Source organism: Macaca fascicularis, chromosome 6 (assembly GCF_037993035.2).
Source record: "Macaca fascicularis isolate 582-1 chromosome 6, T2T-MFA8v1.1".
NCBI lineage: Eukaryota > Metazoa > Chordata > Mammalia > Primates > Cercopithecidae > Macaca > Macaca fascicularis.
Window position 1 is genome coordinate 156,799,365 of NC_088380.1, and position 22,919 is coordinate 156,822,283.

At 44.5% G+C, this 22,919-nt stretch overlaps 1 protein-coding gene across 2 annotated transcripts in view; it reads right to left on the bottom strand.

Annotated features, from left to right (window-relative positions):
* Window positions 1-22,381, bottom strand: part of PDE6A (phosphodiesterase 6A) — an 82,319-nt gene extending 59,938 nt beyond the window's left edge. The window contains exons 1-5 of one of the 2 annotated variants that reach the window (XM_015452122.4): window positions 21,786-22,381; window positions 12,912-13,064; window positions 12,272-12,361; window positions 10,697-10,837; window positions 3,196-3,270 (exon numbers count right to left, since the gene is read on the bottom strand). In XM_015452122.4, coding sequence (XP_015307608.1) covers window positions 3,196-3,270; window positions 10,697-10,837; window positions 12,272-12,361; window positions 12,912-13,064; window positions 21,786-22,259 — 933 coding nt within the window. In that variant the 5' untranslated portion in view covers window positions 22,260-22,381. Of the gene's footprint in view, window positions 1-3,195; window positions 3,271-10,696; window positions 10,838-12,271; window positions 12,362-12,911; window positions 13,065-21,785 lie in introns of those variants that run through there. The other variant, XM_073994572.1, reaches the window with a different exon arrangement.
* Between the last annotated feature and the right edge of the window lie 538 nt (window positions 22,382-22,919).

Here is a 22,919-nt window from a genome sequence, read left to right on the forward strand (position 1 = left end):
TCTGCCTCAGCCTCCCAAAGTTCTGGGATTATAGGCATGAACCACTGCACCTGGCAAAACAAACTTTCTTAAAAATATTTTTAGGCCGGGCGCAGTGGCTCAAGCCTGTAATCCCAGCACTTTGGGAGGCCGAGGCGGGTGGATCACGAGGTCAGGAGATCGAGACCATCCTGGCTAACACGATGAAACCCCGTGTCTACTAAAAAATACAAAAACTAGCCAGGTGAGGTGGTGGGCGCCTGTAGTCACAGCTACTCGCGAGGCTGAGGCAGGAGAATGGCGTAAACCCGGGAGGCGGAGCTTTCAGTGATCTGAGATCCAGCCACTGCACTCCAGCCTGGGCGACAGAGTGAGACTCCGTCTAAAAAAAAAAATTTAAATAGTCAAGTTGTACCTTATAAGCAGTTCTAGAAAGCAAAGGTGGCTGCATTATATCCTAGGAGATAAGTTTCTGCCTGGGAGGGGGAGAAGGCAGAGTTCCAGGACCTTATTGACATCTTTGTCTTCCCCTAGGGCCACCTGTCCTTGGGCCTGTGCTGCCCACTGTACTCCCGGCAGGCTCAGGGCTTCCTGGGCCTCGCTGCTGTCCTACCCAGGGTTTCCCACGAGAGTCTTTAGAAAGGTTAGAAATGGACATTTTTAGGCTGGGCACAGCAGCTCATGCCGGTAATCCCAGAACTTTGGGAGGCAGAGGCGGGCAGATCACTTGAGGTCAGGAGTCTGAGACCAGCCTGGCCAACATGGTGAAACCTCATCTGTACTAAAAATACAAAAATTAGCCAGGCACGATGGTGGGGCGCCGGTAATCCCAGCTACTCGGGAATCTGAGGCAGGAGAGTTGCTTGAGCCCAGGAGGCGGAGGTTGCAGTGAGCTGAGATCATGCCACTGCATTGCAGCCTGGGCAACAGAGTGAGAGTCCATCTCAAAAAAAGAAATGGACATTTTTTTGGAATCCCACAGGAGAATCAATTTTCTTTCCCAAAAGTAACAAAAAGATCCGTGTACTTTGGGTAACTAGGCTTTTTCCACACACTGTAGCTCAGTCAAAGTCTTTAAAGCCATATTCATGTACAAATTCACCAGCCTCTGGAAAGTCAAAACTGAGCCATCAAAAGTACCTTTGTTTCCTTCTACCTGAGCAGCTGACACAAGGGGCTTTGAAAGAGCCACAAATACCCATGGAAATATACCACTTTTTAAAAGACTGCTATTTTTTTTTCCATGAAGTCTATTTAGCCCGTATAACTTTTAAATACTTAAAACATACACACACTATTTTATTTTTAAAAGGAGATGAAGCAAGATGTAGCTGACATTGTGAGGCTTTTGACCTAAGATTTGGGAACATTAATTGGTTGAAATTCAGACGAAAGCTGTATTTCCAAGTGAATGTGGCAGATTAATTGTGAGAGGGATGTTAGAAGGAAGAGGGAATGTTAAAGGGCCTAATTTAGGCCGGGTGCCATGGCTCATGCTTGTAATCCCAGCACTTTGGGAGCCCAAGACAGGAGGATCACTTGAGGCCAGGAGTTCAAGACCAGCCTGGGCAATATAGCAAGACCTCATCTCTATAAAAAATAAAAATAAAAACAAAATAAAATGCTGCAATTGGATGAGACTAGAGATCATAATCTTAAATGCCTAGAGAGGTCTGATTAAAAGAAAAAATGAAAGCAGGGCACAGACGTACATAAAAGAGAGTGGTGGGGGCCGGGCGCGGTGGCTCACACCTATAATCTCAGCACTTTGGGAGGATGAAGTGGGTGATCACTTGAGGTCAGGAGTTCAAGACCAGCCTGGCCAATGGGCAAAACCGTGTCTCTACTAAAAATACAAAAATTAGCCAGGTATGGTGGCAGGTGCCTGTAATCCCAGCTACTCGGGAGGCTGAGGCAGGAGAATCACTTGAACCGGGAGGCGGAGGTTGCAGTGAGCCGAGATCGTGCCATTACACTCAAGCCTGGGTGACAAGAGCAAAACTCTGTCTCAAAAAGAGAGAGTGGTGGGGACTGTGGCAAACTAGAGAGCTCAGGCCACATCCCAAGGAGGTAGCTGCTACTAGCCCCAGTCAAATTTGCCCTGTTGGATTGTGGGTCCAGTTTTGATTAATCATCCACCTTTTCAAAAGAAACTGAGAATTCAGATATTTATGGGAAAGACTTTGATTTTTAAGGGTTAGCCGCCAATTTCCCAGCACTTTGGGGAGCCAAGAAAGGAGGATCACTTGAGCACTAGGAGGTCAAGACCAGACTAGGCAACATACCAAGACCCTATCTGAGAGAAAAAGAGAGAGAGAGAGATAGAGAGAGAGAGGAAGGAAGGAAGGAAGGAAGGAGGAAGGAAGGAAGGAAGGAAGGAAGGAAGGAAGGAAGGAAGGAAGGAAGGAAGGAAGGAAAAAAGAAAGAAAATAGAAGAAATATGTAAAAAACCTATGTAGCCAAGCAAGTATATCTATCAGCTGGATTTGGCTTTCTGGCTACCAATTTGTACATTATAGACTAGAAATGAGGGTTTTCTAAGCTCATATTGTCTATAACTCTAAATTCCTGCAAGGTGAAGCCTTGAGTAGGTTGCTCGACCTTTCTGGGTTTCTTTCCACAGCTGTGGAATGAGTATGTTGGTCCCTGCTTGGTCTACCCCACAAGGTTACTGTGAAACTCCAATAAGATATTAAACACTTTGCTTCTTGTTAGTATAGTGCTTAGAAAGAAAGAAAGAAAAAGGAAGGAAGGAGGGAAGGAGGGAAGAAGGAAGGAAGGAGGAAGGAAGGAAGGAGGAAAGAAGGAGGAAGGAATGAAGGGAAGGAAGGAAGAAGGAAGGAAGGAGGAAGGAAAGAAGGAGGAAGGAAGGAGGAAGGAATGAAGGAAAGGAAGGAAGGAAGGAAGGAAGGAAGGAAGGAAGGAAGGAAGGAAGGAAGGCAGGCAGGCCACTTTGCACATGTTAGGGATGTTAGGGCATGACAATTAGGAGGAATTGTTGCTGTTTTTTACTTTTTTTCTCTCTGTTGTTTTATTTTACTTTTAGCACCTGTCTGCTATTGAACATGAGGGATTATTCTAACTTCAAGGGAGACAACCCAACACAAAGACAAATACCTATCTGCTAAAAAAAAATTCTTCAACAGGGTTTACTGTGCCTTGCATTGGAAATATATTAAACATCAGATCACACTGAAAAGGCCAGAGAGAACGTACTCTTCCATCTGGAGTCCTGGGACCAGAGTAAGGTGGAACTTCACCCATCAGAACCGGCCACACATCAAAAAATTCCTAGGAATGAAAAAAACAATAATTACATGTTTTGAAAAGAGATCAAGGAAAGGAGATTAAGAAGTCCCACCTATATGAGTCAGCTAACACTGAAATTTAGAAAGTGAGAAGAACTCAGTGAAACCTAAACTTGGAAAGGCAGTAAGACTCACTACAGTTGGAAAATAGTCACATTTGCCCTTCAAAATATTGATGAACTGGGCCTGCCTAGTCATTAGCCAAATACACAGGAGCTGAACTGGGGCACCGTCAGTGTTATTGGACATGAGAGGGAAAGTAGGGTCTTTATGGCTAAGAAATTTACCTTAAGACCATGCTAATATGTGCTGAAAGGTTTAGCTAAAACAATGTCCCAAGCAGTATCATTTATAGTGGTAAAAAATTAGAGACCATCTAAGTGCCCAACGAGATAAGACTTATTAAATCAATTATGGTACATCTATTAACAATGATGTTACAGATGTGTGTGTACTGATTGAAAAGATGATACATTGATGATGATACACTGATGAGTGAAAAACGTGAGAGGCCAAAAAGAATATATCATGTGACCCTAATGTTCAGTTACACATAGAAAATGTTGTGAATACATTTACAACAAATTATTATTATTATTATTATTTTGGAGACAGGATCTCACTCTGTTGCCCAGGCTGGAGTGCAGTGGCTCCATCTCAGCTCACTGCAACCTCCACCTCCCGGGTTCAGCCGATTCTCCTGGCTCAGCCTCCCAAGTAGCTGGGATTACAGGTGTGTGCCACCACATCTGGCTAATTTTTGTATTTTTAGTAGAGATGGGGTTTCACCATGTTGGCCAGGATGGTCTCGAACTCCTGACCTCAGGTGATCCGCCTGCCTCAGCCTCCCAAAGTGCTGGGATTACAGCCATCAGCCACCATGCCTGGCCCACAACAAAGTATTAACAAGTGATTTTTCTCTGAGTGATTGGAGTCAGACTATAATTTATTTAGAAATTTTTCATAATAAACTTTATTGCTTTTGTAATCAGGAAAAAATAATTTTTCACAAATAATAAAGAAAAAAATGATGCCAAATATGGACAATAGACCTATATCTGGGATCCAGTAAGAACGGCTGACACCTGTAAGATAAGTGGCTGCTAAAGCAAAATACACAGGTGCCTTAGCCTGAGGCTATCTCTGTTTTTCCAGTTTCTCTGTAATAATTTGAGTTCCTACAAAACAACCTGCAACCTCAGTAGACAAACAAACCAAAACCCAACTTAGGAGTATATTATTGTAACAAATGGTGGAGTTTCAACCAATCACAGGCAGCCCAAATGATCAGGCCATGCCTAAAACAGGCAAATGCCCTATTGTTACTGATCATGTTATTTCTATACTTTGCTTCCATGTTCAGCTATGAAAGCTCACTGGCCATGCCATGCAGCAGAGCTCTTTGAACCTCTTCTGGTTTTGAGGGTTGCCCAATTCATGAGTCGTTCTTTGCTCAAATAAACTCTGTTGAATTTTTTTGTCTAAAAGTGTCCAAGGCCAGGCGCGGTGGCTCACACCTATAATCCTAGCACTTTGCGAGGCTGAGGCGGGTGGATCACTTGAGCCCAGGAGTTTGACACCAGCCTGAGCAACACAGCAAAACCCTGTCTCTACCAAAAATACAAAAATTAGCCGGGTGTGGTGGTGTGTGCCTGTAATCCCAGCTTCTCAGGAGGCTGAGGCAGGAGAATCACTTGAACCCGGGACGGGGAGGTTGCAGTGAGCTGAGATTGCGCCACTGCACTCCAGCCTGAATGACAGAGTGAGACCCTGTCTCAAATAAATACATTACATAACGTAACGTAACGTAACATAACGTAACATAACATAACATAAATAAAAGCGGCCAAGACACAGGCAGAAGGAAGAGGAAAATGAGCCAGAAAAGGAGCTGCACGGTCATGCAGCCTCATGAGATGCCAACTGAGAACCACACAGGCTCTTCCCCACTACTTCCTCATGGCTTCCTTTGCACATAGAGCAACAAAGCTTGTGCGGGGTCAAGTCTGGGCCTGACAGAGGAGCTTCTATCCTCCAGTGCCTTTTCTGTTCATTCATCTGTTACTATCCAGGGATAAACCTTGATCTGTTAGCACTGGGTTACTGTGGGTAGGATGCCAAGCCCTCCTCGTTTCTCTCATTTGAACATGTTTGCCATGGTTTGTTTATTCTAATATCATCCAGAGAAGCAGAAGGGAAGCCACATGAAATGCAGAGTCCATGTTTTTGTCCTTCTCCCCAGTTGAGCTCTTTTTCTAGACTGCCAGCAACAGGAAGAAATTTAATTCTAGGTGAAAATTTAGAAAACAACTTTAATTCTAGGCAAAAATATAACCAGGCCCTACCTGAGCCTCACAACCTGCTGACCGCTAGTTATACACAGGTGGATAAGGCACAGTTTGTATCCTGGAAGAACTGATTGTCTCATGAAGAAGATAATGAATAGTGAGGTAAATGAGGCAAGAACCAAAACAGTGCTGGAAGGAGAGGATAAATGCTAGAGGAGCCCAGAAGAAGAATAAATATATTGGCCTGACACCTCATGTGGGCCAAACACTGAGTGGATCCAAGGAGAAGATTGTCCCAAGGAGAAGTTGTCAAACAAGGGGTTATACGGCAAGCTGGACGTATCTATGACTTCTCCCTTCTTCCTTCCATCCCTTCCTCCCTCTGCACTTTCTTCCTTTCTTTCTTAACAGGTTAATTGATATATAGTTCCCACATCATCTGATAATTTGTCCATTTAAAGTGCACAAATCAACAGCTTTAATGACTTTTTTCATAATGCCAATAGCTCAAGTAAAATCTTAACTACCTGAGGGGCAGGTTCTTAGAGTGTAGGTGGCCTAGATCACTTATTTTTATTTTTATTCATTCTTGCTATCATCATCTCACACTTTTTCTTTTCTTTTCCTTTTTTCTTTTTTTTTTTTTTTTTTTTTTTTGGAGACAGGGTCTTGTTCTGTCCTGTCACCCAAGCTGGAGGGCAATGGTGCAAGCCTGGTTTACTGTAGCCTCAACCTTCTGGACTCAAGCAATCCTCCTTCCTCAGCCTCCCAAGTAGCTACGACTACAGGCATGTGCCACTAGAGCCAGCTAATTTTTGAATTTTTTTGTAGAGACAGGGTCTCACTACATTGCCCAGGCTGCTCTTGAATGCCTGGGCTCAATTGATCCTCCTGACTCAGGCTTTCAAAGTGTGAGGAGTACAGGTGTGAAGCACTGTGCCCAGCCTCATAGGCCACTTCTAATTACAAAATTGTTTAATGTTTTGAGGATGACGAAGTTCGATACTCTCTTTTTTTTGTTTTTTTGTTTTGTTTTGAGATGAGATCTCACTACGTTGCCAGGCTGGTCTCGAACTCTTATGCTTAAACAACCTTCCTGCCTCAGACTCCCAAATAGCTGGGACTACAGGTATGTATCACCTCCCCCAGCTCAGAGTATTTTTGCGTAAAAGTAGTTTTCCCATTTGACAGGCAGGCAGTTTAAAATAAACAGAGAACAGATCACTATAGCACACAGTGGCCTAAGCCTGAGACCAAATCCTGCTGCAAACTGTGAATGGTAACTTCAAAATGGAGTCTTTTGAATTCAATTACACAAAAATCTTTTTTAAAAAACATTTTTAAAATCTTCCTTTTTTTCTGTTTTTTATTTTTTAGGCTAGTCAAGTGAAGCAGTGGGAGTGGAGAAGGAACAAAGAAATCTGTAACGGGTTGTGATTAATTAGGTGCAAACACCACTCAGACCAGCCAGAAATTATTTTAATCAAAAAGTAATCATTCATTTGTATGAGTCCATTCATTTGCCACTTCCTGAAGGAGAAACAAAGGGCATGTTGTTGGGCTTAGCAATATTTGGCAAGATATTTATGAATCAAGGGTATGCCAAAATCAGATGAGGCTGGCCATGGTGGCTTATGCCTATAATCCCAACATTTTGGGAGGCCAAGGTGGGAGGATGGCTTGAGTCCAGGAGTTTGAGACCAGCCTGGGCAACATAGTGAGACCCTGTCTCTAGAATTTTTTTTAAATCAGATAAATGGTTTCACTAGAATCAGAGGTTCCCTAAAACCAATATGTGGCCCAACAGTACAGAATCACTTAAGGAGCTACAGGCTGGGTTTGGTGGCTCACACCTGTAATCCCAGCACTTTGGGAGGCCAAGCCCAGTGGACTACCTGAGGTCTGGAGCTCAAGACCAGCCTGGCCAACATGGTGAAACCCTGTCTCTAGCAAAAGTACAAATATTAGCTGGGCGTGGTGGCACGTGCCTGTAGTCTCAGCTGCTTGGGAGGCTGAGGCACGATAATGGCTTGAACCCAGGAGGCAGAGGTTGCAGTGAGCCGAGATCGCGCCACTACACTCCAGCATGGGTGACAGAGCAAGACTCCATTTCAAAAAAAAAAAAAAATCAAGAAGCAAACAAACAAACAAAATCCCAGAAAAGTGGGACCCATGTATATGAACATCTGGTATCTGATGATGCGACTTATCAAAATGATGGTACTTTAAAATAGTATACTTCCTCAGCCGGGCACAGTGGCTCACGCCTATAATTCCAGCGCTTTGGGAGGCTGAGACGAGTGGATCGCTTGAGGTCAGGAGTTCAAGACCAGCCTGGCCAACAAGGTGATATCCTGTGTCTACTGAAAAATACAAAAATTAGTCAGGCATGGTGGCATGTGCCTGTAATCCCAGCTACTTGGGAGGCTGAGGCAGGAGAATCACTTGAACCTGGGAGGCAGAAGTTGCAGTGAGCCGAGATCTCACCATTGCACTCCAGCCTTGGTGACAGAGCAAGATTCCGTTTTTTGTTTTTTTCTTAAAGTATATATTTTCTCACTCCTTTTTTTTTTTTTTTTAAATTGATGGGATCTCACCCTGTCACCCAGCAGGTTGGAGTGCAATGGTATGATCATGGCTCATTGCAGCCTTGAACTCCTGGGCTCAAGCCATCCTCCCACTTCTGCCTCCTGAGTAGCTGGGACAGGTGCATGCCCCTGCACCTGGCCTCTCCCTATTCTTAAGAGCTTGTTTGAATGTTCTAGCAGAAGAGCATGGCTACTCATATACTCTTACCCAAGAACAACCCTCCTCTGTCGGGGAAGGTCACCGTCTTTGACTGAGTGCAAAGACAGGAACACGCATGGAGCAGTGAGAAAGGAAAGGGACACCCACCTAGCCAGCCAGATCAGCCAAATCAACACTGGCAATCAATGGTGTCACCGATGTCACAGCTGGATCTCCCTCACAGCCCACACTACTCTTTAAGTGGAAAAATACAGGGAAAAACACAAAAGTTACCCCATCTCACACCATACACATACCTAACTTAAAAATCAATGAAAGATTAAACTATATTAAAACTATAAAAATACTAAGAGTAATAGAGGAGATTATTTCAGATTATCTTTAATGTTGGGGGTAGAAAAATCTTTCCTAAATAAAACTCAAAACTCAGAAGCTATAAAGAGAAAATTTAAATTTTCTGTCTGATGAAAGATGTTATAAACAAAGTTAAAATATAATTCACAGACAGGGAAAAATGTTTGCAGTATATGTGACAGATACATAATCCCTATCATATATAAAGCACTCCTACAAATTAATAAGAAATAGATTATTAAATTTCTTTTCTTTTTTTTTTTTTTGAGATGGAGTTTCGCTTTAGTTGCCCAGGCTGGAATGCAATGGTGCAACCTCGGCTCACCGCAGACTCTGCCTCCCAGGTTCAAGCGATTCTCCTGCCTCAGCCTCCTGAGTAGCTGGGATTACAAGCATGTGCTACCACGCCCAGCCTAATTTTGTATTTTTAGCGGAGACGGGGTTTCTCCATGTTGATCAGGCTGGTTTCGAACTCCCAATCTCAGGTGATCCACCTGGTTACAAAAGCGAAACTCTGTCTCCAAAAAAAAAAAAAAAAAAAGAGAGAGAGAACGGAAGCACCGAGTGGGAGAATACAGCCATGCGTCACTTATGATGGGGATATGCTCCGGGAAATGTGTGTGTCGTTGGGCAATTTTGTCATTGTGTGAACATTATAGAGTGCCCTTGCATTGTATTGTAGGATTCCATGTATATGAACCTCAAAAAGGCAAAACCAATATGGTATGAAAGGTCAGATGGTGGTAACCTTTCAGGAGGAGGCTGTGGGAGGTACCGAAGAAGGTATGAAGGAGGCTGCTGAGGTGCTGTTTGTCGTGTTCAGTTCCTTAATTTTGGTGGTGGTTTCATGGGAATGTTCACTCATTGAACTATTATATCCGCAGTTATAATTAATGTTCCTTTTCTGTGTCTATGTTATCCTTCTTTTTTTATTTTTATTTTATTTTTTGTAGAGACAGGTCTCACTATGTTGCCCAAGCTGGACTCGAACTTCCTGGCCTCAAGCCATCCTCCCACCTCAACCTCCTAAGGTCCTGGGATTACAGGTGTGAGCCACTGTGCCAGGCCTATGTTTCAATATAAAGGCTTATTAAAAAGAATTCATATGTGCTGACATGGAAAGACATTTGTAAAACATTAAGTAAAAAATGGCAGACTATCAGAAAATGTTGTCCAGCAATTTTTTTACTCAGCTCATCAGAAGATTCTGATGAATTGTCAAGTTTGGGAGCCTCTGGACTATATCCAAGATTCTGTGATCCATGTATTCACTCGATCCAATATGTTTGGAGAGTCTGCATTGGCCTGGGCACCTCAGCATGACAAGGCGTACAAAGTAACACTGACTGAAATCCTTGGGTTTTCAGGATAGGAGATAATAAGCATAGATAACTTGGAAACTCTGTTTCAAGGCAGAAAATAATTAGCCTCATAGGGCAGAAACAACTAAACAAAGAGGAATAAGGAAGTTGTTTGGGGAAATGTATCTAAAAAACATCTCTGGGAGCTGCATTGAACTCTGCCCCCTTAGCTGCTGTCTCTGCCACAAATCTGGCCCCTGAGCATGTGAGGGACCAGATGTTGGCGTCTGCCTCCACTTAATTGCCTGGGTGAGCTCTGTAATAGATAAATTGCAGCAAAGTTTACACGCAACTTTCAGGACATTTTTTGAGAATCCCTGACGTTGGCAACTTTCTCCTTGACTCTCAACCCGCATTGAAACTTCTTTATCACTGACCTTCATCACCTCATCAGTTTCTTTTCATGTACACTTTTTTTTTCTTTCCAAATGACTAAGGAAAATACAGATTGTTTTCGCTCACCTGTGTCCTAGATTGACTTTTCCCCTTTAAAGGCTGACACTCCTCTCCTCAGTACAGACCTATGTAAAACTTTCTACAACCATCCCAATTCACCCAGCCTCTTCCCTGTGCAATTGAATGTGTGCCAAGACTCTAGCCGTCAGTCAGTGCCTGTTTAATCTTTTCTTGGAAATGTCTGTTGCTGCAGTTTTCTCACCTTCTGCTTGGTCATGTCTAAGAGACCCACAGAGTATCTGTCACAGTTGAGGAAAGCACGGACTGTGTACAGGGCTTTGTGGAACTGTCGTTCGATGTCCGTAAGTTCTTCAAAGACTTTACTCCCAGACCACAGCAGTATCTGAAAAAATACGGAAATATATTCATAGATTTTGAGGTGCAAAGTAGTAGCTCACTTAGCTGGAGAATAACAAAAATTCTGTGAAGTTCTGTAGAGTTTATTTCACTTAATCTTCATAATAATTTGGAGAAATAGACAGGTTAACTCCTCCATTTTTACTTTTAGATTTTTTTTAAGTTTATTTATTTATTTATTTATTTTTTAGGGACAGTCTTACTCTGTCATCCAGGCTGGAGTACAGTAGTACAATCATAGCTCACTGTAACCTCCAACTCTCAGGCTCAGGCAATTCTCCCATCTCAGCCTCCCTAGTAGCTGGGACTACAGGTGCACGCAGATAATCTTTAAATTTTTTGTAGAAATGAGTTTTCACTTCTGGCCTCAAGCAATCCTCCTACTTCAGCCTCCCAAAGTTCTGGGATTATAGGCATGAGCCACCTTACCCAGCCCATTATCATGCATTTTTTTAAAATTTTTATTTTAAAAATAGAGATGGGGGTCTCACTATGTTGCCCCAGCTGGTCTCGAACTTCTGGGCTCAAGCAATCTTCCTGCCTTGGCCTCCCAAAGTGCTGGAACTACAGGCATGAGCCACCATGCCCAGTCCAATTATCTTCCATTTGTAGATAAAGAAACTGAGGCTCAGAGAGGTGAAGTAACTGGCTGCTTTACATTGGGTCCAACTGTTTCCCTTTCATTTATCTCATAGGTTTTTAATAAAAATAATAAGGAACTTCAATTGAGCACTATTGTCCTATATGCATTATCTCATTTACTATTGATGGCAACCTTTGGAGGGTGGCACCATAATCATCCCTATTTTTCAAATGGGGAGACTGAAGCATAGAAAGATTAAGTGGGCTGGGCGCGGTGGCTCAAGCCTGTAATCCCAGCACTTTGGGAGGCCGAGACAGGCGGATCACGAGGTCAGGAGATCGAGACCATCCTGGCTAACACGGTGAAACCCCATCTCTACTAAAAATACGAAAAAAAAAAAAAAAACTAGCCGGGCTCGGTGGTGGGCGCCTGTAGTCCCAGCTACTCAGGAGGCTGAGGCAGGAGAATGGCGTAAACCCGGGAGGCGGAGCTTGCAGTGACCTGAAATCCAGCCACTGCACTCCAACCTGGGCGACAGAGGGAGACTCCATCTCAAAAAAAAAAAAGAAAGATTAAGTGACTCGTTTAGGGTCTTAGAGCTAGTCAGTGGTTGAGCAGGGATTCAGATCAAAGCCATCTGACTTGAAGCTTGTGCATATAACCACTCTGGTATACAGCTTTACAGACAGCCATTACCTTGTAACACTCGTGATGCTGGCCAGAGATTGTATAATGCTTCCCAGGCACCTTCATTCCCATCTGCCTGCCAGTCCTGACCACATCAATGCTTCAGGGAAAGGATGTGTCAAGTCCATTCCTTTGGCCCAAGCCCCTTACCTGGCCACGTCGAGTTTCACAGTTGTGCAGGTAACTCAGGTGGTATACTTTCATGATTAGATTTGCAAAATTGAGGTACTTGAGAAGAATCTAAAAATCAAACAGCACGTGGGCAGGCAGATGAGAAGAAGAAATCCATCCTCTGGCTACTTTTACCACCAGCAAATATCTGAATATTTTCAAAGCTTCATCAGAGACAATTTGGGCAGATGGATCCTAGAATGCAGACTCATAAGATGTTGCACAAGTGTAAAACTCACCGAATGTAGAATGTTGATGTTGATGGGAGAGTATTCATGAAAAATAGCTACTATTTATTGATAAGTTCCCTATGAGGTTGATACTGAAAAATTATCCACATTTTACAAATAAGAAAACCAAAGTTCCAAGAAGTTAAATAACTTGCACAATGCAAACAGCTAGATATTGGCAGAGCCAGAACAAATACCCCTCTATTCCTGACTCCAAAGCCCAATGTGTTAACTATTATTTTATCCTGCCTCCCTCAGAGAATATCAGGTGAATTCCCTGTCTTACAGATGGGAAAACTGAGGCCAGGCCAAACAGCAAATTTCAGGGGACTTCATAGGCTAGGAGAATGTGCTAGTATGGCTATCCTCAGTCTCTGAAGCATTCTTACCTCTTCATCTCTCTTGGTGAAGTGGGATCCATCCACTTTATTCACAGCCATGATTATGGCCACCACATCCTTCCCATTCATTATAGGGGAAGCCAAGATGTTCTTGGTCTTGTACTCTGTGAGGATGTCCACAAAATCACAGAAATGCTCATCCTAAAGGAAGGCAGAGATAAGCACGGACAGGCAAATGAAGAGCAAGAACAATGGAACAGCCCAAAGCCCCTGTTGACAAGGGAATGAAGGTGCTTCCATCTATTCCTCTTCAACAGGGGCAGGGCAATCAGAGATGATATCTGTCATGGAAGCTTCCAAAATCCAGTAGAAGAAGAAAGTCTGAGATGCAATCCACTGAGGGCTATAGAGGAGATGTGTGCAAAGTAGCGTTAGTGCCAGGGATGGGAGTGGGGGACCGACTTTGCCTGGAGAAGGAGGGTTAGAGAAGGCTTTCTTGAGGTGATTACAATTAAGCCCAGAATAAAAACCCAGGGGAGAGCTAAGAGGAAGCCAAGGAAAGACTTCAGGAAGTACAATGACAGTTGCTAGCAGGCAGTGTGCATGGCATTTTACCTGCATCATCTTACTTTTATCTTCGCAATAAGCTATGAGATAAGTACCGTTAGTACCCCATCTTACAGAAGGGGTATCTGTAACTCAAGAAGGTTAATGTCATGTGTGTAGAATGTGTGCGTGTGTGTATGTGTAACTCCAGAACCTGCCCTCAGCCCTGCTGCCTCTTAGAGAAGCCTGGATAGGGTTAGACTTGGGCCCAGGTCATTGAACAAAAGAATTTGTTGTTTTCAGCTTTTTAAACAATCCAGTTCTAGCACCACACAGCCAGTTCAGTGGATATCCCCATTCTACAAGTCTTGGTAGAAGCCCCACTATGTGTCAGGCCTTATGTCAAGCACTGGGGATATGGGTGACTAAGGTTCAGGCCAGCTCACAGAAAAATCAATAATAGTAATATAGGTCACAAGGGATTGGCTTGAAGCTCTGGGTGTATAGAGGAGCACACACCTCCATAACCCTCCCCTAATGCAGCCCAGAGAAGCCAGTATAGGCTGTGGTGGACCATGTGGTCAGGATGAAAAGACAGAGCTTGAATTGTTCTCTTAAATTTACAAGAATCTGCCTTTCTGTTTATTGGTAGCACTGTGAGGTCTTGGGACTGTCAGCATTGCTTGGGACACAGGCCAGCCCAAACCTGCACAGCTCATGCTGTTCTGAGTGGAAATGTATTTCATAGAGCCAATTCACAGAAGTTCTCTAAAACTAAGTCTGGGCCGGGTGTGGTGGTTTACACCCATAATCTCACACTTTGGAAGGCCAAGGTGGGAGTATTGCTTGAGTTCAGTAGTCCAAGACCAGCCTGGGCAACATAGCAATATCTTGTATCTACTAAAACTCAAAAAAATTAGCCAGATGTGGTGACATGCGCCTGTAGTTCCAGCTACTTAGGAAGCTGAGGCAGGAGGATTGCTTGAGCCCAGGAGTTGGAGGCTGCAGTGAGCTATGATTGTACCATTGCACTTTACCCTGGGTGACAGAGCAAGACCCTGTCTCTAAAAAACGAAGGAAGGAAGGAAGGAAGGAAGGAAGGAAGGAAGGAAGGAAGGAAGGAATTCAGAGCATAATGCTCTGCATCTGTAGATTTCCTCTAGTTGGAATGGGATTAAATAAATAGTCAACAGCATTATTATCAGTGAAGCTGTTTCAAACCAGGTGAAGGGTAAAGGAATTAAGAGAAGCTTATAGTGCTGCACTTGAATTAACATTTGAGGATTAAGCAAAATCTCTAAAAAGGCATTAGTCAAGAAGTGATGAGTTCCTGAGCACATGTCTAGGTGAGGTATGCTCAGATTCATTTCATGAAGTCATTTTACTTTCCCAACGTTCACTTCTATCAGGAAAAGCAAATACTTGGGGCCTCACCTGCATCCAAGGCAGATGCTACTAAATCCACCAGAAAGCTCATTCCCACTGGGTCCTCAGTCCTGGAACTCCCCTCATGAGTACTTCAACTGCCAATTGACTGGCATTTACATGATCATTGTCATCCTTATATATTTAGCATATAAAGTGTTCTAAACAACCGTGTCACAGAACCTCAGATTATCAAATGCAGAGGAGACTTAGAAGCCATTTAGCTCAAACTATTAAAAGTTTGCACCGACCTATATTTATTTTAAAGCCCAGAATCAGAGGCTGAGCTAGCGAAAGCCCAAAGTGATTCATCCATTCAGTTAGCATGATCAGAGTGCCTTCTATATGCTAGGCACTCTTTCCAGACCCTGAAACTACAGCAATGAACAAGAAGAATGAGTTTCTTGCCCTGGTTAAGCTTACATTCAAATGGGGAGACAAAAAAAAGCAAGTAAACAACTAGGCATTCTTCCTGCAGCTTGAGACAACTGCTTTGAAGGAAATGGACTGGATGGTGCTGTAGAGAGTGATAAAAGGAATAGCAGGCTGGTGGGCAGGGAGACTTCTCTGAAGATGTAATGCTGAGCTAAGAGCTGAAGGATCAAGGGACCCAGTTATATGAAGTGCATTCTAAGCACGGAGCATGCAAAGGCCAGGAGATGGGAATGAGGCCGGCCCTGGTGAGTAACAGAAAGAAAATCAGTGTAACTAAAGCATAGAGAGGGAGAAGGAAAGCAGAGGGCAAGGAAGTTAGACAGGCAGGCAGGGACCAGATCCAGCAGGGCCTCGGCGGCCATGGGAAAGAATTTAGATTTCATTTTTATGTATTCACTTATTTGAGACAGAGTCTTGCTCTGCCATCCAGGCTGGAGTGCAGTGGCGCCATCATGGCTCACTGCAGCCTCAACCTCCTGGGCTCAAGTCATCCTCCCACTTCAGCCTCCAGAGAAGCTGAAACTACAGGGGCATGCCACCATGCCCGACTAATTTTTGTAATTTTTGTAATGCTAGGATTTTGCTGTGTTGCCCAGGGTAGTCCTGAACACCTGGGCTCAAGTGATCCTCCCACCTTGGTCTCCCAAAGTGCTGGGATTACAGGTGTGAGCCTGCACCTGGCTGAGTTTGGATTTTAAGTGCAATGCAACACCACTTCTTATTCTCAGATTCCTCATTTCCCCTTTGCAAACATTCACAGTGCCAAGCTCTGCTGCGTCTCATGAGGAGACCTACTGTTTATTAAGTAATAATGATGAGGCTCAGAGCCAGACATCTTACATATATTATCTCATTAACTCTCACATCAGCCCTGCCAAATAGAACTGCCACCTTTCCCATTTTATAGACAACTCCCTTGCTGGTATGTGGCACAGCTGCTCCACTTATTTATTCATTGACTTATTCATTGACTCACTGATTGACAGATTGATTCATTCATATTCATTGAGCACTGACTATGCCAGGCATTGTATGTGCAAAGACCTGTAAGATGAGGTTGTTCTCACTGGGTTCTCATGGTATAGTGGAATGTCATGTAAAACATGAGCCCACGACTCAAAGCGTGTGAAGCAGACCACCCTGGAAGCCCAGATAAGGATAAAATTGTCCTATGAGTGGCTTCAAGGGCCACTCAGCACATTGTCAGTAGTTGAAAACCCTCTGAGCCTCAATTTCCCCTTTGGTGAAGTCAGAGTATTGAATAAGATCCTCTTTGAGGTTTGTTTCTTTTTTTTTTTTTTCCTGTTCTAGCATGCTGGGTCCCAGGTCTCATGGGAAATGAAGGAAAGCAGGGGCAGACAACAAATGTGAGAGGGTCTACAAATGACGGTCATCTCAGGTACAGCCTTCAGAAATGGAATTTATCAGCCACAGGAAGTGCTGGCCAAGGGCTGACGTTTAGTCATCCACTCACTCAATAAACTATTGTAAGTACGCATTCTGTCCGAGACACTGGACTAGGTGCCAGGGGCCAGTGGTGAATAAGATAGACAGGGACAGACAGGCCTCATGGGTTTTCCTGCTAGGAGAAAGGGGAAAGGATTGATATACAAGTAAATATTGAAAGGCAAGTGGGCCTTCCCAATGAAATTTGAATTTCAGATAAACTACAAATAATGTTTTAGTGTAACTGTGTCCAAAATATTGCACAGGACCTTCTTTAACTAAAATATTATTCTTTGTTTATCTAAAATGCAAACTTTACTGGGCATCTTATATTTTTTTCTGGCAGTCCTCTGGCAAGTCTTCCTGAGGCAATTCCCAAGGTAAGTAGGAATTTGGAGAGGGTGGGGAAGTTCATTACAGCCCAAAAGAACTACCTTTGTGATTTCGCGTTTCAACAATGCAGCGATTGCAACCATTTCCCAGGTTTTTGGAGGGTGCTGACGGCTGAGAGTATCACTTTTTGGTGGTTCAGAAAGATTCTAGACCACTGTCTACACCACCTTCCTTTTCCTTCTTCACCCAGCCCCAATCACTGTTTGGTGACCAAGGCTGCATTCTGCCACTGGGGCCCAAGGTTGCATTCTGCCCAGGGCCGTGAATTGAGTAAGATTTCCTGAAGTAAACACATGCAAATACTGTGTATGCAGGGATGACTGGCCTGGACAGACTTCACCCACAGGCCCAAGTCACTGGCCAGGGAGACTGACTCAGGCCCCAAAAGTTTCCAGGGAAGGTGAGGTGTGGTTTCCTGAGTAAACTCTGAGGGATGAACAGAAAGCAACAGGCCGTCCCTTAGCACAGAGGCTCCACAAACTGTTAAGTCAGGATCTTCTAGAATCAGAAAAACATCCTGAATCCTCAATCCCTTAACACTAGGGTATACAGAAGCTCTCAGCATCTATGTTCTCTGTTTTCCCACAGACAGAATCTAAACTTGAAAGCTCCAGAAGGGCAAGACTGGATTCTTCTCCAAATTCCACCCAAACCTGGTACAACATATCCATCACTTAGAATAGATCCTTAACAACAACAGCAGCAGCAGCAAAATAGTTGTAATAGTAACAAGGAACAGGAGCTGCCAATAGGAGCCATTACGGTGTGCCGAGAACACTGCTAATGAGAAATAATCCATTCGTTTAATTTTTACAACAATGCTGTGGGGTAGCTAATATTTCCCCATTTTATAAAATAGGAAATAAACCCAGTCAAGCTAAACGATTTGCCAAGGCCACATTCTTAGAAAGTGACAGAGTCCTGGTTCACATCCAGATCTGACCTCAAAGCATAAGATCTTAACTCTCTGCTACATGATCCAATGACCTTGCTGAAATACCCAGTGCAATGCCCTCATTTTATAGAGGAGGAGGCAGTACAGAATAGCAGAGCAATTAAGAGGAATTAAGGCTCTACGACGACTCCCTGGCTGAACCAAGAGTGTGAGCTCAAGGTCAGAGTGCCTGGGTTCAAATCATTCCCAGTCTGCCACTTTTTTTTTTCTTTCCTTTTTTTCTTTGTTTAAGCTAGTGGTGTGAAGCAGTAGGAGTGGAGGGGGAACACAGAAATCTATAACTGGCTGTGATCAATTAGTTATAAACACCTGTGTACTTGGACTAGCCAGAGTCTGCCACTTTCTATCTGTATAATCCTGAGCAAGTTACCAAAACTTTCTGGGTTTCTGTTTCATCATCTGTGAAACAGGGATAATGACAGTGATGACATAGATTGTTATGAGGGGAAATGAGTGAGGCAATCCCTGTTGGCTACAATTACAGTCAGAAGAGTTGAAGGGAGAATAGACTCCAGTCCAGTTGGATGAGTCCTCCAGAAAATCTCCTGAGTGGAGAACCATTGCCTGGCCCCTGGATGCCCAAGAGGAGACGATGGGAGCCATGCGCCCATTCGGGAGCCCACCGGGTGTGCTTTCCACAGAGGCACAAGTCTGGCCTCACCAAGGAGCCCAAGACCAAAAGATACCTCTTCAGATTCTTTTTTTTTTTTTTTTGAGACGGAGTTTCACTCTTGTTGCCCTCGAGTGCAATGGTGCGGTCTCGGCTCACTGCAACCTCCACCTCCCAGGTTCAAGTGATTCTCCTGCCTCAGCCTCCCAAGTAGCTGGGATTATAGGCATGCATCACCAGGCCCAGCTAATTTTTGTATTTTTAGTAGAGATGGGATTTCACCATGTTGGCCAGGCTGGTCTCAAACTCCTGACCTCAAGTGATCTGCCTGCCTCGGCCTCTCAAAGCACTGGGATTATAGGTGTGAGCCACCGTGCCGGGCTGACCTGTTTGAATTCTTGCATTCATGCCATGTGGAGCGTCGGCAAGCCTCTGCCATGCTCTCCTGAGTTCAGTTTCTTTGTCTATTAAATAAGGCAGTTGGATAAGACAGTCCCTGAAGCCCCCTTCCTCTCCTATTTTTAACCTTAAGACACTTAATCTGAAGTAACGCCAGAGGTAAAATGAGCACAAAATCACACCATGTCCAAGGGCTGGATTTTGGACATGCTGGAACACAGTTCCTGGTTTGGCCAGTGCAGGGCTGAATGAGACCTGCATGGGCCCGGCCACAGTGGGACAAACATTCTTTTGGGTGAGACAGTGTTAAAGAAATTATTGCATAATGACTTGATTGTGAATCTTTTACACCAAGTGCTTACCGAGCACATGCTTTGTGCCAGACACTGTGCTGGGTCCTGGAGTAAATGCCTGGTGGACAAGGCAGACCTGGTCCCTGACCTCCAGGGCTTATTATGAGAAATGGCTTAGGGAGGGGGCTATAACAGGGGGATTAGAAAGGGCCTCCCTGAGGAAATGACTTTTTCTGAAGGACGAGTAGGAGTTGGCCTGGGCAGAGGGCTATGTGGATAACTGCATTACTGCCTTTAAAAGCCAGCGTCCAGAAAGGGGGAGTGATTTGCCCAAGGTGATCAAAGAAGTCTTTGCCAGAACTGCCAGTAGAACCTCAGGGAACAGTGGATCCTGGAAGAAAGAGCCAAGTGTTTAACCAAGTATCAGTGTTTACATTTCCAGTAATGGGACAGACAGCCATTATGCCTCCGCATGTAAAGCACAAAGGAAAACACATCACCTCTGTGGTGCTCCTGCCAGAAATGCGTGACCTGCATCTAATCCCAAAGAAGTATCAGACGAGCCCAAATGAAAGAACAGTTCTGCAAAAGATTTGGTTTGTACCTGTATCCTTCAAAAATGTCAGCGCCGTGGAAACAAAGACAGACTGAGGAACTGTCTGAGATTCAAGGAGACTCAAAAGACAGTGCTACATGTCTGAGACAACTGACAGAAATTGAATATGAACTGTTTATTAGATCATGGTGTTGCATCTTTTTTCTTTACTTTTTAGCAATTGTTTTCTTTTTTCCTTTTCATCCAGCCGATTGGATGGTAGCTTTCCTTTCTTTGTCTTTCCTTGCCTTGCCTTTTGCCTTGCCTTGTCTTGCCTTGCCTTTCTTTTCCTTTCCTTTCCTTTTCTTGACAGGGTCACACTCTGTCACCCAGGCTGGAGTGCAGTGGCGCAATTATGGCTCACTGCAGCCTTAACCTCCTGGGATCAAGTGATGCTCCCATCTCAGCCTCCCGAGTAGATGGGACCACAGGTGTGCACCACCACACCCAGCTGGTTTTTTTATTTTTTGTAAAGACAGGGACCTCCCTATGTTGCCCAGGCTGGTCTCAAACTTCTGGGCTCAAGTGATCTTCCCACCTCAGCCTCCCAAAGTGCTGGGATTACAGGTGTGAGCCACCACACCCAGCCTTTTTTCATGTTTTCTTCTTCTTTAAGACAGGTTCTTGCTATATTGCCCAGGCTGAAGTGCAGTGTCTATTCATAGGTGCAATCCCACTACTAACCAGCATGGGAGTTTGACCTGCTCCTTTTCTGACCTGGGCTGGTTCACCCCACCTTAGGCAGCCTGGTGGTCCCTCACTCCTGGGAAGTCACCATGTTGAGGCTGACCACAGGTGTGCACCACCACGCTCAGCTAATTTTTTCATTTTTTGTAGAGACAGGAGTCTCTCTGTGTTGCACAAACTGGTCTCAAACTCCTGGGCTCAAGTGATTCTCCTGCCTCAGCGCTCCGAGTAGATGGGACTACAGGCACATGCTACTACTCCCAGCAGATAATGGTGTCGTATCCACATTACATTTCTATGACTCCATCATTGTACTGTGGATAGGTAAGAAATGTCCTTGTTCTGAAAGTACTGTGGAAGTACTGTGAAAGTACTGTGGAGGTACTATGGAAGTACTGTGGAAGTGCTGTGGAGGTACTGTGTGGAAGTACTGTGGACGTAGTGTGGAAGTACTGTGTGGAAGTACTGTGGAAATACTGTGGAGGTACTGTGTGGAAGTACTGTGGAGGTAGTGTGGAAGTACTGTGTGGAAGTACTGAGCAGAAGTACTGTGGAGGTACTGTGGAGGTACTGTGTGGAAGTACTGTGGAGGTACTGGTGGAAGCACTGTGGAGATACTGTGGAAGTACTGTGTGGAAGTACTGTGGAAGTTCTGTGGAAGTTCTGAGTGGAAGTACTGTGGAGGTACTGTGTGGAAGTACTGTGGAGGTACTGTGGAAGTACTGTGTGGAAGTACTGTGGATGTACTGTGTATTTCCAGAACAGAGACATTTCTTACGTATCCACAGTGCAATAATGGGAGCATCGCCAGTACTTACAGACAAAAGGGCATGATGTCTGTAACCTTCCCCCAAATGGGTCAGAGAAAATGGAGAGAGAAAGCAAATGTGGCAAGATGCTAATGAATGATAAATTTGGATGAAAGACAACAGTTCTTTGTAGTATTTCAAATTTTTCTGTTAAGTTTGAAAATTTTTTTCAAAATAAAGAATTATGAGTAAATATGTAAATAAATAAAGAGAAGCACCATGTTGTCACCAGCCTTGTCTTGGTGGCCAGTAGCCCCCCACCCCACTTGTACCCCAGAACTCCATGGAAATAATGCCCCATGCCCTCTCTCTCATGGGGAAGAGAGTACCTCTTCTGTGTTGGGGACGTTAGCAATCTTCTTAGAGTGTGCGACATGGCCCACGACGCCCATGTCCAAAGGGAAGACGATCTCCTGGTCGGGCATCACCAGGCAGTCTTCGAGGACAGCATCCTTGTGGACATTGAAAAGCCGGGTGGCCAGCTCCGCGATGCCGTTGCGGGTCCTGTACATGAACAGGCTCATGCGGTCTGCCTGCAGGAGGAAGCACAGCTTCTTCATGACGTTGAAGATGCATTTTTCTGTCTGTAAATTCTCCTGAAAGTCCCGCAGGAGATCAAAGATGATTTCACTCTCCTCCACGCTGCTCGGGGAGTGGTAGTTGCTGAAGTCCACGGCGGCCTCCTTGGCCCCAAGGAGGTCGGAGATAACCTTGGCTCGGTAGTGGAGGTTGTAGTACTGTTTGGCAAAGCCGATATTCGAGTCCAGGAATTTCTCCACCTCCTCTGCTGTCACCTCGCCCATGACTGGGAATCCCACGGGCTACACTGTAGAAGGACTGGGATGGAGGTCTTCCAAGGGCAGTTTGGCGGTCTACCACAAGTCCAGTCTGGACTTCTCTGGGTCTTGTCTGCAAAACATACTGTGATGGCCCACACAGAAGCGGGAGCAAGCTTGAGAGATTAAGTCATTAATATTTCTCAAGAACAAGGATTATGAGGATCAGTGTGTTCCAGATGCTGCGGGGCCGGATGGGAGAAGGTGAGAGTTTTCTTTCACCTTGGTCTAGGAAGAGCAAAGAAGAGATGTCTGCACAGAGCAGGAGGTGGGCTGGAGCACCGCCAAAGCAGAGGTTGCAAAAAGGCAGCACAGGGACAATCTACTTGCTATAGGTGTGTCTTCTCCGACCTTTGTTAATTTTCTTAAATATCTGACACAGAAGACTGACATTTACTGCTTAGGAGATTTGTTTGGCTTCTCTGTCCACATTTCCCCATGGCAGGAATGACTGAAGCTGAGACATGACTGCCTACCAGCCTCTGCATCCCCTGACCCCTTCCCTCATCCTTCCACTCCCCTTCCCAAGGGCCTCTCCCATGTGGGCTTTCAATATGCAGGGCCCCTCTGCCTGCTGTCCTCATGTACATTATGGATCTGGTACGTGTAGTCTCCCATGTCACAATC